Below are 15,848 nucleotides of genomic sequence, written 5' to 3'. Positions count from 1 at the left end.
ACGAGAATATCAAGCCAAGCGAGTTCAAGTCAACGGGTTCGAATGTATTTGGTATTAGTAAAAACTTTGTTTCTAAATTAGTCAATGTCAAGTTATATCATAACTAGTGTAACATAAGAAAAAAAGTTATATTATCTTGAAACAAGGAATGTCATCTGATAAATGTATGTTATATAGACAGTCATGTTCTTAAACGCCAAGGCCAAACCCATTCAATTTTCAAGAATTTATATTACCTCCCTGGAAATGAAGGTTATAAAACACTGATTACAGAAATAAGGCAGGGCCAAATTGATTCTATGTTTATTGATCTTATAATATATAGGCAGGAAAGTTTTTGTCTTTCAAATTGTGAAAAACAATAATAACAATTTAAACTCCAAGTTCAATATAATCAGAATATAATTCAATATATTACAGATTTACTGTTTTGACATTTTATTTTTTTGTTGTCTTGGAATGAGCCAATTTTTGCGTAAATATCTAACAGCGAGTGATATAAGACTGCTGAAAAAGATCAGATCGCAGATATTCATTAATACGTTTGAATATTAATGTTTTATGGCTAAAAGCATTACTAATGCTTTAAAGGGGCTGTACTCCGTATGATAAAATAGTGAAAAAAAAGAAAACTGTCGAAAACTGACATAAACTTGGCATCGATGTGTACAGTGCATTGAAACTTTCTAACTGAAGTACCACATAGTTTACAATTTATTTAAGTTTAGCAGTTATTTCGTATTTTTCCATAAAAAAGATTACTGGGAATGTCTACCAGGTATAATTCATTTTTTATGGCTAGTCGGTGTTATCACATGATATTACCGAGGTAGGTATATAGCTTAGTAATGTCACCCGATTAGAGTAAGCCGTCGTAGCTCAGTGAATATGACGCTGGACTGCAATTTTGGCGACACGGGTTCCAACCCGGTCTCCAACACAATTTTTTTTTACGTTTTGGTACTGTTTTTTACAATTATGATATCAAAGCGTAACTCGTTCTATTAGATAATAAGACGAAAAATAAAACAGATGCTGAAACGTTCCATCTGTAAGAGTGCAGCTTTAAAGAGCTGACAATGAAATGAGTACATGAAAATAGATTTTACCCAAAAAGTTAATTTCTATTCAAATATGTACCTACGTACAGATATATATTTATAGCTTTATCATTAAGTTAAAAATTCCATGGTAAAATCAAATTAGCACTCATTGACTCAGAATCTCAAAGATGGGGGGGGGGGGGGGGGGGGTTGGAGGTGGGGGGGGGGGACGTTTCAAGGCACTTTGGTATTTTTCCTGTCACGTTATGTAGGTTTTTTAAAATTGGAACCGGGCAATTAACAAACTATTTGGTGTGGCCTAATTGTATTGGAATTTTAGACACATAATTTGCATCTTGCAGAAAAAAATGTAGATTCCAAGTGTAGAACAATGATTGTTTTCTTGCCATTATTCTCCAGGAACTTAGATTTCAGTTTTATCTTCAGACAATTATAGAAGAGGGACACTTAACAAGAGTAATTTGTGTTCCAAAGGAGAATGTTATTATGAATAACTCAAGACACTCAATGTCCCCTATTGGCCTTCATCAATAATGATTATAAAACTTTTTTGGAATAAGTGAACATTAATATGACAAATTATTGCTTTCAAACAAACTATATTTCTTTAATACCATTTACATTCAGGGACAAAATAAGCTCTCTACAAGAAGTGATGATTATATTTAATTTTCCATAGCTTTAACTTAAGCATATATATAATTATACATGTAGATGTCTTACCGGTAATTTTCAAACTTGACCCATTTTTCTGAAATTGATTAGGACTATTTGCCTGCTAATTGGAATGAGTTTGATTTTGAAATAAGTTTATGAAATAAAGAAATTTCATTGAGGCCTTATAAATTTAGCAACATTTATGATGATGATAATGGGACTGGTGCATCTACATGTAACTGTGAATTTTGTGAATGCTTTGAGAATCATTTAGACATACTCAATAATTTTGAAGGACCAGAAAATAAAATAACCTATAAGTCATCATCAGCAAGAATTATGCACCGAACTTTTGAGTGCTACATAAGGACCTGGAAGACAAGAATCCACTCTGCATTTAACGATGTTGAAAGCATGTAATAAATGCTATGATGAACAAATCTCTCGAAATGCTTTTCGGAGAAAAATGCGCCTTTTGACTTGACATGTCAGAGATACTTTATAAGCAGAGAATACAATCATCCAAAGAATGAAAACAGCTGTCTCTGTTTGACAAAAACTCACATCCATTGACCTTAATGACAAGTGCAGTACTGTCAACATCCACGAGCACCAGTGCAAAGTACACCCCAGCTTCAGCAGTGCTCTGCTTCCTATCAATATTAAATCTCATTGGCTTAGTGCCTGGATTGTTTACAAATTAAATCTAAAAGAAAATGTGATCTTACAGAGCTGCAAAATCCACTGGCAATCCTTGAATGGGACATTTGTTCAGATGTTCTTGAATGAAATGAATCACCTCCAAAAAAAATTATTTGGTCTTGGAAAATGAAATTTAAATTTACAGCAGTTTTTGGAATTTTATGCACTAATCCCAAGTTCAAGTGAATGTCTGAATTTTCAGCTGAGCTTGCATTTCTTTGATGTCAGATTATGACATAATGGGGTGGAATCAAGATCTTTCTGCTTCAATTATTTAATGGGCTCGCTCATGTTTTGAAAAAATACACTATTTTTTATGACAAAATAAGTTGTGGAAAATCATTAGGAATGTTAAAACTAAGATATACTGACGGCTGGAACCCTTCAACAAATGTTGATATATGCTCAAAGATTGTCTTTGAAGTCCACGCTTTTAAATAGAAGTGTCAGTTACGCTCTTCAACAAAAGACTTAAAGGTTAGATAATATCCCAACTTATGTAGGAGTCCTCGTGGGCGAGTGGTTTTGTTGTCAGTTTTGTTTTTGTTTTTAGACTTAACCGTAGTGGGTTCACTCCCCATTAAAACCAAGTGGTTTTTTTAAACTTGAATTAAATTTTATTCTGCAATTTCAGTATTTATTAAAGAGTAAAATAATTATAGTATTGGTGTTTACAGATGCACATCATTCAGTAAAAAATAAAATGGTCCAAAAACATGAGCGAGTCCCTTTAAAATGTTCTTCTCTGTGTTTCATCCTCTTGTGAGTGTTTAATTGATTGTTTCCGCTTAACTACCTCACAGTTCTGTTTGCAAATCAATTTTATCATCATCAGTAATAATTGATGTAGAAAGAGATGGTAATCGTTTAATTAACAGCCTCCAGAATGCACTGAGATCATATTACAGTGAGCTAGGTGCACTCTCTTTTGTAACAGGATAAACCCCGTAGTTAAGGCCATGATTTCAAACTGTTTGTTTCTAGTGGCCTGAATTAAAATGCCATAACTGATTTTGACGTTGTCTGTTTTTCGAGGACAAAAGTCCATTTACATGAAACTTACATGAAACTTTAACATCTTACCAGTGACAATATACAGGAGCAGACCCCTTTTTAGCTCTACTGGCCAAAGGCCAGAAGAGCTTATGTGATGGTAATGTGTACGTAGTATGTGCATCCCTGCGTTCGTGCGTCCCTGCGTCTGTAAACAATTACTTGTGAACACGATACAGTCTTCAGTTTTGATTGTATCTCGATGAAACTTGTACAGTTTCTAGATATCCATTAAACGAAGCTTGGTTCCTTTCGAAACCCAGCCAGATCCGGCCATGCATGCCTAGATTATGGCCCTATGCTATTTTAAGCTAAGTTTATTTTTAGCGAAGTCTGCATGAGCGAAGTCTTTATTTAGCCAAGTTTACATGTAAAGTCACAATTGCTTGTGAAGGTTTGTTCAAATTATGCCCCTGGGGTCATTATTGCCCCCCCCCCCCCCCACAGAGATTGTCCTGCAAGGGATCAGTGCGGCAAATGCAAACGACCTCGGCGACGTTGGCGGAGGCCCAGGGAAGAGTTTTCTTTGTAAGGGATGGACCCCCCCCCACCCCCCCCCCCCCCCCCCCCCTTAAATTGGGAAATGTTAAAAACCTTTTTGTCTGAAACCACAATGCAAATCCTTCCTATTTTGAACAAGGCTTTATTTAGTGGTCCACTACCATGGTTGTTCAAATTATGCCCCTTGGGTCAAAACTGGCACTGCCCTGGGTGTCACTATTTTCCTAGAGGATTATTTAAGAAATATTTTCAAAACCTTCTTGTTTCAAACCACAAGGCCCATACCTTTAATATTTGTTGTGGAGCATCATATGATGCAATTGAAAACATTTGAAATAATGCCCCTTGGGCAAAAGCTGGCCCCACCGCTTTTGACTTACTTATTAATTTTTAAAGCTACAGTAATGAAATTTTGACCATGTGAACAGTTTTGCAAACAAGCATTAATGTTGTCCTCGGATATCCTTGACTTTGACCTTTGTCCGACTTTTTATTTTTAAAGTTACAGAAATGAAATTTTGACGATGAGTACAGATTTGAAAGCAAATATTTTTTACCCTCAGATTACCTTTACTTGGCACATATTAAAATAGTTCATGCAACTAATCTGCTTACAACACTTCCTGTCCTCAGATGTTGAACGTGCAGCGTTTTCAGCTAACCCAAACACTAAAAGTGAACTATATATTTGTTGCCTATTTACTCAAACGTACATGCTCTGGATTGAAAATGACCACAAGAGCCATGCCAGTAGAGCATAGGCCCTTTTGGGCCTCTTGTTTCCTTTAACTGTTGAATTATCTTGGGTTCTAAAGTTCAAGACTAATCCTAAACTCAGCAGGATTGAGGTCTTGTAATTTCAGACTATTGTACATTTGTACAGAATTTTTTTCGCTCTGACATTTGCATCAAAAACTGTAGGAAGTACCTTGAAATTAATATGAATAACATTGGAAACAATTTCAAAATGGATCTAAACCCCTTTGCCCTGCATTGGGCATAAATCCCTAATACTTCAATAGACAGCTGGCTATTCTTTAGGATTGACAATCATCAGCTATTATGTCCCTTTAATGGGCTGACAAAAACAACCACCATTGATCTGTGGTGCTCTTCATTTCATGTTGATGGCTACTAGTTCCAGCAAAAATAGTATTTTTTACAGTTTTCTTCTTAGTATTAATTGCCTGCCCCACAATCTGAGACTTGATCAGGTCACTGCAACACCCAGAGTTTTTTTAAAGGAATAAAAAATATTGGGTTACCTGACCTGACCCTACCTACCAAATAGGCGCCTACCATTTTTATAATCTTTCAGTTAAAAAAAGGAGGTATGTTTTCTTAAATATCATTAAACTGAAGATTATTTTGACATCATTCCCTAATGATAACAATAAAATTCTAACATATCTCCTAAAAAAATTTTTTATATTGTACCAATCCGACCAGTGTTTGGACAAGATGTTACCCTAAACACACATTTTTTTGCCGTATCTCTAAAAAAGACAGATGGAGGACAGCAGTCAATTAAGCTCAGCAGTGAATTTAGTCTGCAAGCTTCTGAAATAATTATATTGAATTTGTAATTGGAAAAATGATGCTTTTTCTTAGTTATCTTCTTTTAAATGAGTTTTCCCTCAGATAACAGAACATAATTATAATTTGCTTAGTAATTATATTTCTGTGTTGCAAAAATATCATATTTTTTTTATAAAATAAAGATATGGATTAATGTTGAATTATCTGACCCAGTAACGAAAAGTACATAATAAACTTTCAGGGTTTTATGCTGTTAATTATGAAGTGCCTAAGCATGAAATATGCTGTAGTAGCAGGACTAGTTTGTTTCTCTATTTCACACTAATTTTTGTTCCTTGATTCTGGTTTGTTTTGCAACATCTGGTTAAGTTGTGGCATTTAGCTGTAATATATGTAAAATATAGAGCACCCCCCACTCCCTAACAAAAAAACTAACAACAAAATCAATGATATTACTGATACCTGAAATAACAATAATTTCTGTGTTCTTTTTCAGCATTTCATCCCCATAGAGACAGAAATCCAACCGTCTCCACCCAATGGGACCATCCAGGGGTCAGCTTTTAGCAAGGTCGTGAGCAAAAGGGCGTGTTGAAATATCACTTTCAGTTAGAGATCGAGGTCACTGTAAGCAGAGGTCAAAGGTCACAATCAGCTAGAGATCAAGGTCACTGTAAGCAGAGGTCAAAGGTCACAATCAGCTAGACATCAAGATCATTGTAGCATGAGCCGAGACCAATGTCAACTAGGTCAAGTTCATGTTGGCAAGATGTGAAGGTGATACCAGCGAGAGGTCAAAGTGAATTTTACATCAATCTTGCATATCAACTAGGTACAATTAAAGTGTATTTTCAAGGTCACTTATGCCAAGATGCAAGATGTGAAGGTTATTCAAGTGAAAGGTCAAGGTCACTTAAAATGAATCAAAATTATAAGCATTGAGAGAAAAATTAGAAATATTATGTGAACATTAATGCAAAAATGTTAATATCATATTAAATTATTACATGTGTTTACTAAATGTTTTTTAACAATAGTAAGGCTTAACAAAGAAGTTGTTTGTTTCCGTTTTTCCCCGATCAACTTTTTTAACCTAAGTCTTGTATTGCCAATGCACACATTATTTGAAGCAAAAATGTACAGTTTTTGTAGATTACTAAATCTTAGACAAAATGGCAACAGTGTTAAGTGTGAAAATAACATTGTGACCCAGCTTTGGCAATAAAAAAATCTGACCTACTTACAGTATTATTTCTGGCAGTGAAATAGGAAACAAGCAATATTTGTTTTGGCCTAACCACGTGGTCTTTACATTTTTTATATAATTACTAGCATTATATGTTTATGCATAATCTACATGTATAAATTGTTCTTCGGATGATCCAATGAAACTGTGTTTTTGAAGATGAAAGGTCACCTTTTTGACCTGGATTGTATGGGAGTCATTTGTTTAATAATGTTTTTTGAAATATGAGCTGTTTATCATGTTGCATGTTTGTAAATTTCTATTTGAAACTAACATATTTCATTACTGCAGTGTTAATAAAGTTAGACAGAAGCGTTTCAAAAGAAATTCATTGATGTTTTTGTGTCTTTAAGATATTAATTGTAAATTGCAGTTTCATTCATGATGATTCAAGTTCTTGTCAAATAATAACTGTGCTACAATTTCTTATCCAATTTTGTGTTTGACAAATGTGTTTTATTTTATTTATTTTATGACTGTAATATATTTCTTTTTTGGTTGTTTTTTTTTTGTACCAAAATGTGAGTGATTTTTATGTACAAACCAGTTTATTGTAATTTATATAAAAATAAATATATAATATATTGGGGTTTGAATGTAAAACTGTTAAATTTCTGAATTGATGCATTACTTAAAACAAAGTCTCGGCATCAGACCCTAAAATTAGTATAACTTAAAAATAAGTACCGTATGATTGTTTATCTGCGTGTATGTATAAAAAAAAAGATTTAATTAAAGTGAGAAAAAATAGAAATAAAATTCCATAAATTTATCAAAATAAAAGTTACTGTTATAAATGTTCAGTTCAGTTTCTGTTACAATTTTATTGTTTTATGTTGTGTAGGAATTTTTAGTTTCTGTTAGTCCTTAACAATAAAACCACGATTCTTTTTGATGTTTGTTTTTTACACTTAATGTTGGATATATTGTTTTGGTTTCATTTTAATATTTTCTTGTGGTATTCATTGGTTTTAATAACTTTGGAACATATTTTTTTTAATACTTAATTAATAGTTTTCAAACATTTTTTGAGAGCATTTCCATTGTCACATCTGCAAAGCACAAATAACTCAATTTTATTAAAAATCATTTAATTTTTCTTTCAACATCGATATGAAGGATTAGTTTTTGTCTCATTTGCACCCTGTAGCATTGTAAATGTTATTTTTTATCATCAGGAAAAATGTTAAAGCTAAACAGTGTATAAAAGCACTTAAATGCGCTGTATGGAATTTAAAGTTAAATTTAATAGAATATATACTAATGCACAAAAATGTGTAAATTAGTTATAATTCTACTTAAACAGCTGTCATAGAAATTAGACTTACGATGAACAAGCCAGTTTTTTGATGCAGGGCTCGCTGGCATGTGCTAATTTTGACCATCAGCAACAGATATTTTGTCATGCATCATTGTCAGAACATGGATGCTCTATATACATGTATATAAGTGTTGTAAGTAAATCATGCTTGATTGCTCATTTTCCATACCTCATGTTGATACAAATAGCATTATTACCTCACGATTGGATAAGTAAAAACTGTACATTGATTTCATTTTGGGAGGTCCTTTTTTCATGATTTTTTTAAAAATTGCTAGGGTTTTAAAATTTTTGACACCATTATTTACAGGGATAAGGTGGCATAGAGGTGAAATTTTTCGCTTTTGCCACAACTAACTTTCTTGTTTCCAGGGCTTGGTTATCTTGTGGCCAAGACTAACAAACTGGTTTCAAGACTAACAAACTGGTTTCCACTACTTAGTACTTCATGGGCATGATTTTAAGATAACTATAATTTGTGGGAACAAAATAGTATTTAATATTAAAATGTGGCAACTACATAGTAAGCCATGAGAGCGAGTAAGTAAGTCGTGGCCTTGAGAAAGAAATGACATGTTCACACATGTCACCTATATGCCACTCTACAGGAGTGATAACATTCAGGATAATCCTGAAACAAGGGTTGAGAGCTATACAAGTCAGAAAGCTGTATTATTATCAAGACCTTTTTTGCTGGACTTTTGCATTATTAATAGTAGGTAAGAAGTAAGTTGGAATCAATACAATTGGCTTTGGGCCTGTTTCAATAAGATTTCTTCAAGTTTTAAACCTTATGTTGCTAAACATTGATCAGGTATTTTTATTGAAATGCAGTTTATGACAAAACAAGGCTTTGCCTCAAAGTTTACAACTTTAAGCCTTATGATCTTTATTGATAGAAAACTATTTTTCACAGTTCGGATTTTCAGTCTGTTATCATCGCTTTGTAATCAGTGGCCAACATTGTTAAGTCAATGATTTTGCTTTTAAAAAGGTTTAAAATTTGTGAAAAAATCTCATGAATGATAAACTCACAAAATTTAATCAATGTACAGTAAAAGGGTTGAATATATGGTAGTTTATTTTTGTATTTTTGCTTTATAATTGTGAGGTTGAGAAATTGAAATTGAATTACATAAATATGCTGCTGACGAATTTATCTGTTACTGTTATCATTTTTAACAAAACTGAAAAATAAAAATAATAAAACTTTTTTTTTTATGATATATTTCATTACTGTTTTTCTAAAACCTAATTGTTATTATCAAAATGTATTAACTTATTATAATATTATAAGATATTAAAGTTATTTGGATTCAGGTATCTGAGGCTTTTTTTCTCCAAAATTCATGCAATAAAAAAGAGTTGTTGTTTTTCTGCCAAGACCATGTTAGATTTGTTGATTTGAAACTAGAATGCGATAAACTGCTGAAAAATAGGAAACAAATAATTGTGTTTCTTTGGTTTTTATAAATGCCCTATATTTCCTATGAATAACTGGTCCATATTTGGTCATATAACACATTTCACCATGTCAGACATGTTTATAAGCGGGGTTCACACATGTATTGAACAAGAATTGTTAAAATGTTGTTAAACATGAAATGTTGTTGTGTTAACTCGAATCCCATTGGCTCGAATTCCATGGGACTGGCCAAATTACTTTGAGCCTAGATAATATAGAGCCAGGCAGGAAAGCTTTCATAGAGTTGGAAAGTTTGAGCCAATGAAGAAATCAAGCCAGATGATATCGAGCCAATGGGTTTCGATTGTTTTGAAAAAAAGATGTTTGGTGAATCTGTTTGTATATTTTTGAAATAATCTGTACAAAAAAGATTTCTCAGGGTTGATTTTGTTAAAATGAAATAGATGTTCAAGAGTTTTGCAAAAAATGTGGTTCAAAATTGCCATGCATGCAAAAATGTGGTTAAAAGGAAAATATATGAAAGAAGAGAGTGACATAAATTAATTATCAAGAGAAGTGAGGAAATATATGATAGTTAAGACTGGAGCTACAAAGATCATACACCAGGGCCTTTGGCATGTGTATTTTTCAATTATGCGAGTTGGGGGAGATGTAACTGTTTTATACCATTTTGTCAAGTACAGCATTCAATAAACAGCATCAATTATATTGGTATAAGCAAATTAACCTAATTTATTCGCATGGTAGTTATAGAATGGCTACACCCATTCTATTTGTGACTGTTCAAAGACAAGAGTTCATGTGTAGACCAAAAAGAAAGCCCTTTCAAACATGTTACTATTCAATTTGTACAGTCAAACATTTTTATGATGAACAATGTATCATATTGAATAAGAAAGTCATGTTTATATACAGTTGAGAATGAATGAAATGCCTGGGCTGTCCTTAAAATTGCTTAGATATGTGTGAAAACTATTTGTTGCATTCCTTGAAATTTTTCGAAAGGCAAAAGGTACTCTTTTTAATGAAAAATAAGATGTGTACAAACAATAAAGTTAAGTTTGCAACACACGTTTTAAGTATATAGTTCAGTGTTTGTTTATATGCATTTATTTATTTAAATTTTGTATGGTCCAGCTTCACTGGGAGTCCACTTTTAATTGATATATGTATAGTAACAAACTATAACAAGCTAAGTGTTCAAATTATGTTTTGTCTACTGGCCCAGCCTCTGTTTGAATCAGCAGATCTACTTGTTTTCAATGTGTCAGAAGATACTTTATTTTGCCCCAAGACATACGTAAGGCTATTGCAAACTGAACTATTTCAGGCTTTGTTTGACTAAATTCTGTTCAAACTTGTGTCTACTAGTTCCTGTTTGGTGTATGTTCATAAAAGTAAATAAAATAACCCAATTTCAACAAAACTTAAAAACTCTTTAAACCCTTACTAAAGATTTTTTTAAAGCAATTTACTGTTGACATAATGGTATTCATTCTCATATGAAATGTAATTCTTGTATAAATGGGTTAGGGTTAGTATAAATTGGTATAATTTAACATGCAGAGATCATTTTTGTCATCCCAATTGGATCATCATCAAGAACATAGTTTGTTTATGACTGTTTATTAGATTGTATGAGAGTGAAAAACTTGCACTGAAGGCAAGTTCCAATTCAGTTTTCCGCGATCTCATAGTACTATATTCCACAACCTCTTTTTGGTGTTGTATTTTGTGAAAACCGGTTCTGACAAAACTCTCCTTTAAGTAGCATACTTGATTATAAATTTCATCTTGTCTGTTTTTCGAAGGAAAAAAAGCCAGGCTTTAATGGGCTTAGTAACTCTTACTGCTGTCATTGTAGATGGTGTTATATGAAAAAAGAATCTAAGGTCATAAATAAAAAATCATTTAAAGATATACAAATGAAACTTGGTACACATGTATTTAGAGGCAAAAAGCACATGTTTAGCAAAGTGCATAATTCTTGCTGCAAAAATCATGTTGTTATATATATATATATGAAAAATCTGGTCTGACATAAACTGTCACAAAAGCAGACTTAACTACAAAAACATTTCTACAATTGTGTATGCCAACTTTTTTCAAGAACATACTTGCTATAGCCCCCCTCCTAATGCTGTTTAGTTTTCGGCCAAGAACTGCAAGCTTTTAACCTGAAAGATCTTTCATTTAATGTTTTGACATCTAATTTTGTATTTGAAAGACACTACAAATACAGTCTATGAATATAATATAGTACAGTTAGTGAAATTAAGACAAATTTACAATTCAAATGAAACAACTTATAGAAAGATGGTGCCTATTTTGACACTCACAGTGACATCATTGAGGTCAGGTCCAGTTTGTTTGCTGTTATACTGTTCGAAATAGATGCGCCCACTTAGGGATCTCTGTTTTATTATAAACTGTTGAAGGGTTATAATAAAATATTTATTAAAAGTGAAGTAAAAAAGTGCTTTTTTTGCTTTGTTAAATATTACATGGTCTACAAACTACTCTCAGGAGACTTCACATTTTTTGTAGACCTGGCTCTCAAAAAATAAGAATACAGAAATGGATATTTTATTGTTAACTTCAAGACTTTGTCCTCTAAAGACCTATTAAATAAATCAAAGCAGAATTTGTTCCAAAATATAGCTTTACCCCAAGGTAGAATTACATATATTGCTAAGTGTATAAGGTGTTGTATAATTTTGACATGTACACCATTGATCGTTAGTCTTATATCTAGACAGTTCATATTGTCCATTTTTTTCAAATCATATTTTGACTTCTAAATTAACTGTTAATAATTGAACCATTATTTCGGGCTGTTATTTTTGACTTGACAAAAACATTTGGCAATATAGTTTGATAATTATATACATTATAACTTCGTTTTCAAAAGGATGGTGTTTAATTTTTTATTGAAATTTTATGTTCATGTAAGGGAAGTTGTTAATGAAAAATAATTAAGCTTGATTTAAAAACAATGATAGAAAAGGCTGAAAGATGCAAAACATTTTTAGATTCTCACTCTGGTCTAAAATCCCTTGTCTGAACAGTAAACTATGACGTTACATTTTCTGATTGCATTTCTGCTTGTTGCAGTTCAAAAACACACCTTGTTCATTAAAAAACCAAAAGGCAAACTTTGGTTTTTCCAATATGCTTTCTTGGTTAACACATCTTCGTAAATCAGAAAACAGCATCAAATTTAAAATAGTTCAAAACTTTAATGATCGTGGAGATTATGTCCGGAGAAAAAAGGAAAACATTAAATACACACATTTACATTTAAAATAAGGATGAGAATCTAAAAATTAATTCTCTGGGCTGGTATTCAATATTGGTTTTAATTGGATCTAAGAACACTGTAGCTTATCAGATTACTTGTTATTAATAACTGACCAATCGTGTGAATGAAGTCAATGATGTATAACCATAAGATTGACTTAAGTCACATATTGAATACCACCCTGGCCTTATTTAGGCTAATACAAAATAGAAGACTTAGTGTTTGTTGTAAAAGTTTTACAGTTGCCATAGGCATGTTTGCATGTTCGTCGTCAAGTTTTACTGAGAACTCATTTATTTATCGATCATTAAATTGTTGTTATCAAAATCATTAAAATACATATTTTTAACATAGTTTTTCTGGTGATAAATACAAAATGAACATAATAGAGTACAAGTATTTATTTTTCTTGTATTTCTATGTCATTTGCCTTAGCTAAGGACTGGATATATGTCTTGCTTAATAGCTGTGATGAAGATTGGTTGAAGAGTTGTTTCATGTGGGTTAAAAATTATTTTGGCCTGCTGTATTATTGTGGGTAGGCCGGATGTTTTCAACCTATAAAACAACCATGAGATGATCACTGTTTTTCCTACCAAAGTATGAAGCAATGTAAATGCTACTATTTGCAAGTGAACTCACAAAAGCATACTTGTCAGTCACTAAATAAAATCCTGGTGAAAAAGTCATTTTGCAACAAAGAAACAGTCAATTTGTACTGCTCCAACGTGGTTTCAGCACTTCTAAGAGATTCGTTTGTAACTGTGCCGTCATAATCAGTGTTATTCCAAGCTACAATTTGATTGGTCAGTTGATGTAAAATTATACCAATTCAAACTGTAAATTTATGGATGCCTTGCGGAATATGAGCCCACATCTTTAGTATTTAGTTCATGGTGATAGTCTAAGTATATGCCAAGCTCTGATGACTGCGGTTTACCAACTGGCTATAGATGTAGCACTTGATCTGAATGGAAATTCCATCATCTATTGGCAAGACATTTGTTCAGTCCCTGGTTACATACAGAAGACCAATTACATACACTGGTGTTTTCTGGTGCTGCATTGTACAAGGTGATATACAATGTCCCACCAACTTTTACATTCTACTTTGCTGTGTCATTTCACTTTGTTTCATTCTTTAATTCATGCTGTATCATTAAACAATCTAAATCAATGTTGTTTATTCTATACAGTGTGCATCAACATTTTTACATTCTAGAAGCAATATCTTTGGACAATGTACAAAGTGATGTATCATGTTGTTTTTTCTATTAAGAGAAGAATACCCATACCCATACTAAATTCAAATATGGAATTTTGGCATGTAGATGTTTGAAATTTGAAAAAAAAGTGAAGAAATTAACAGTACATTTTAAGTAATAAGTAATGGATAAAGTGATCAATTATTCAAATATTATTATATATAAGCCAGCTGTGTGAGAAATGCCTCCAACTTTTAATATTTGGCCAAAATGAACTGATTTTTTTTATAAATATTCATTTGGAATTTAAATTGGATTTTTTTATACTTTCTGGCATTGGAAATAGAGCCAAATAGCAGCTATAAAAACTGCTGAAAAAGCCATGTGTAAAATGGACTAACTTTAACATTCTTTGCTTTAATGATAGCCTTTCGCTTTGCAAAATGGTGAAATACATTATCAACCAACATAATTATTCATTTTCACCAATTCTCTACATTCTTCACAAGATATTACATACCCATTATTAATCCCTGTTTGAAAACCCTCACAAAATGCCCATGACCCTACTGCACAGAGTGGAGTGGACTACCATTCCAGTCATTTCACATCATAGTCATTGGAAAAAAGAGTAGCAAATCTGAAGTTATTCTCAGAAATATATGATAGCAGGTCAGCTTATTTTCATAGCCATAAAACACCACCATCTTCGTAAAGTTTCTATTAGAAATAACTTTCTTCTAACCTTCTTTAGACGTGATCTTTTTTTTAATATACATTTATTAAAACAACACGAGTAAATCGGCAATGCTACCTACATTTCAGCAATATAAATCGGTTTCTTTAATCTGTATTCCCTTTCTAAAAATCTACAAGAATGTCAGTGTGTGCAAAACCATCTCAAATACTATTGAGATATGATATTTTTGACTTATTGTTAACTTAAAAACGAGGTGTATAGTATTTGACTGAATATTCTGCAACATTGCAGAACAATTCTTAACAATTGCTTAAATGTATAAGTATTTTCCTGAAAACTCAAAATAAGTTTCTCTATCACTGTTCTGAAATTATATAAAATTTATTTCATTAGATGGGTTTCCTGTTTACCCTGTTTAAAAAATCTGTTAAATTATGCATTTAAGATAAATAATGGTTTCGTCTTGAGATTTCCATTTGCAATTTAATGATCTGAGAAATTATTTTCCTTATTATTGTGCATGTTTCGAGACATAAAATGCCTTAAGTAAGGCTAGTCGTGGTGTTAATATCTTTTGTTCACCAACTATTCTGTTTTTGTGATATATAAATCTTGATGCATGTAATATTTCTGTACAAAGGTGGCTCTGTGTAGTGGGAAAGACAGTTTACTGTGTGATTTAACATCTATGATCAGGGCGAAAGCAAAAAGGTTCTAATTGACATCAAATAAAGAACCTTTTCGTGTTAACCCTTCACATTGCTACTATGTTATATAATGGTTACTTTTTTTCTCAGTAAAGTTGACAATTGTATTATGTTTTTACCATCAGCAATAAAATCCTCATGTTTTCAGCAGTGTTTTTTCTCTGATTTATCTAACAAGAGAGATATGTGTTATAGTTACTGCTCCCTGGAGTGCTTCAACGCAAGTGTATGATTTCGACCACGATGGTAGTGGATGATCGGTGAACATACAATTATTTGGACTACAAATGAATAGTCACTGTAAAAAAATAAAACATCATGATATCTTCAAATTCATTGAAATACTAATGAAACAAATCCGTCGACGACAAAAAACCATTTTATGAATCATGACGTTCTTTAAATAACTTAAAAACATATATTAAG

The 15,848-nt window shown here is 32.2% G+C and overlaps 1 protein-coding gene across 1 annotated transcript in view; it reads left to right on the top strand.

Annotated features, from left to right (window-relative positions):
• Window positions 1-15,569, top strand: part of LOC128236452 (uncharacterized) — a 60,216-nt gene extending 44,647 nt beyond the window's left edge. Inside the window, exon 13 of the mRNA XM_052951317.1 lies at window positions 6,013-15,569. Within this exon, the coding sequence (XP_052807277.1) occupies window positions 6,013-6,111 (99 nt within the window). The 3' untranslated portion in view covers window positions 6,112-15,569. The remainder of the gene's footprint in view (window positions 1-6,012) is intronic.
• Window positions 15,570-15,848: the final 279 nt, after the last annotated feature.

This window comes from Mya arenaria, chromosome 1 (assembly GCF_026914265.1).
Source record: "Mya arenaria isolate MELC-2E11 chromosome 1, ASM2691426v1".
In the NCBI taxonomy this organism is placed as follows: domain Eukaryota; kingdom Metazoa; phylum Mollusca; class Bivalvia; order Myida; family Myidae; genus Mya; species Mya arenaria.
Note: the sequence above shows the minus strand (reverse complement) of the source record. Positions and strands in the feature narration are given on the sequence as shown.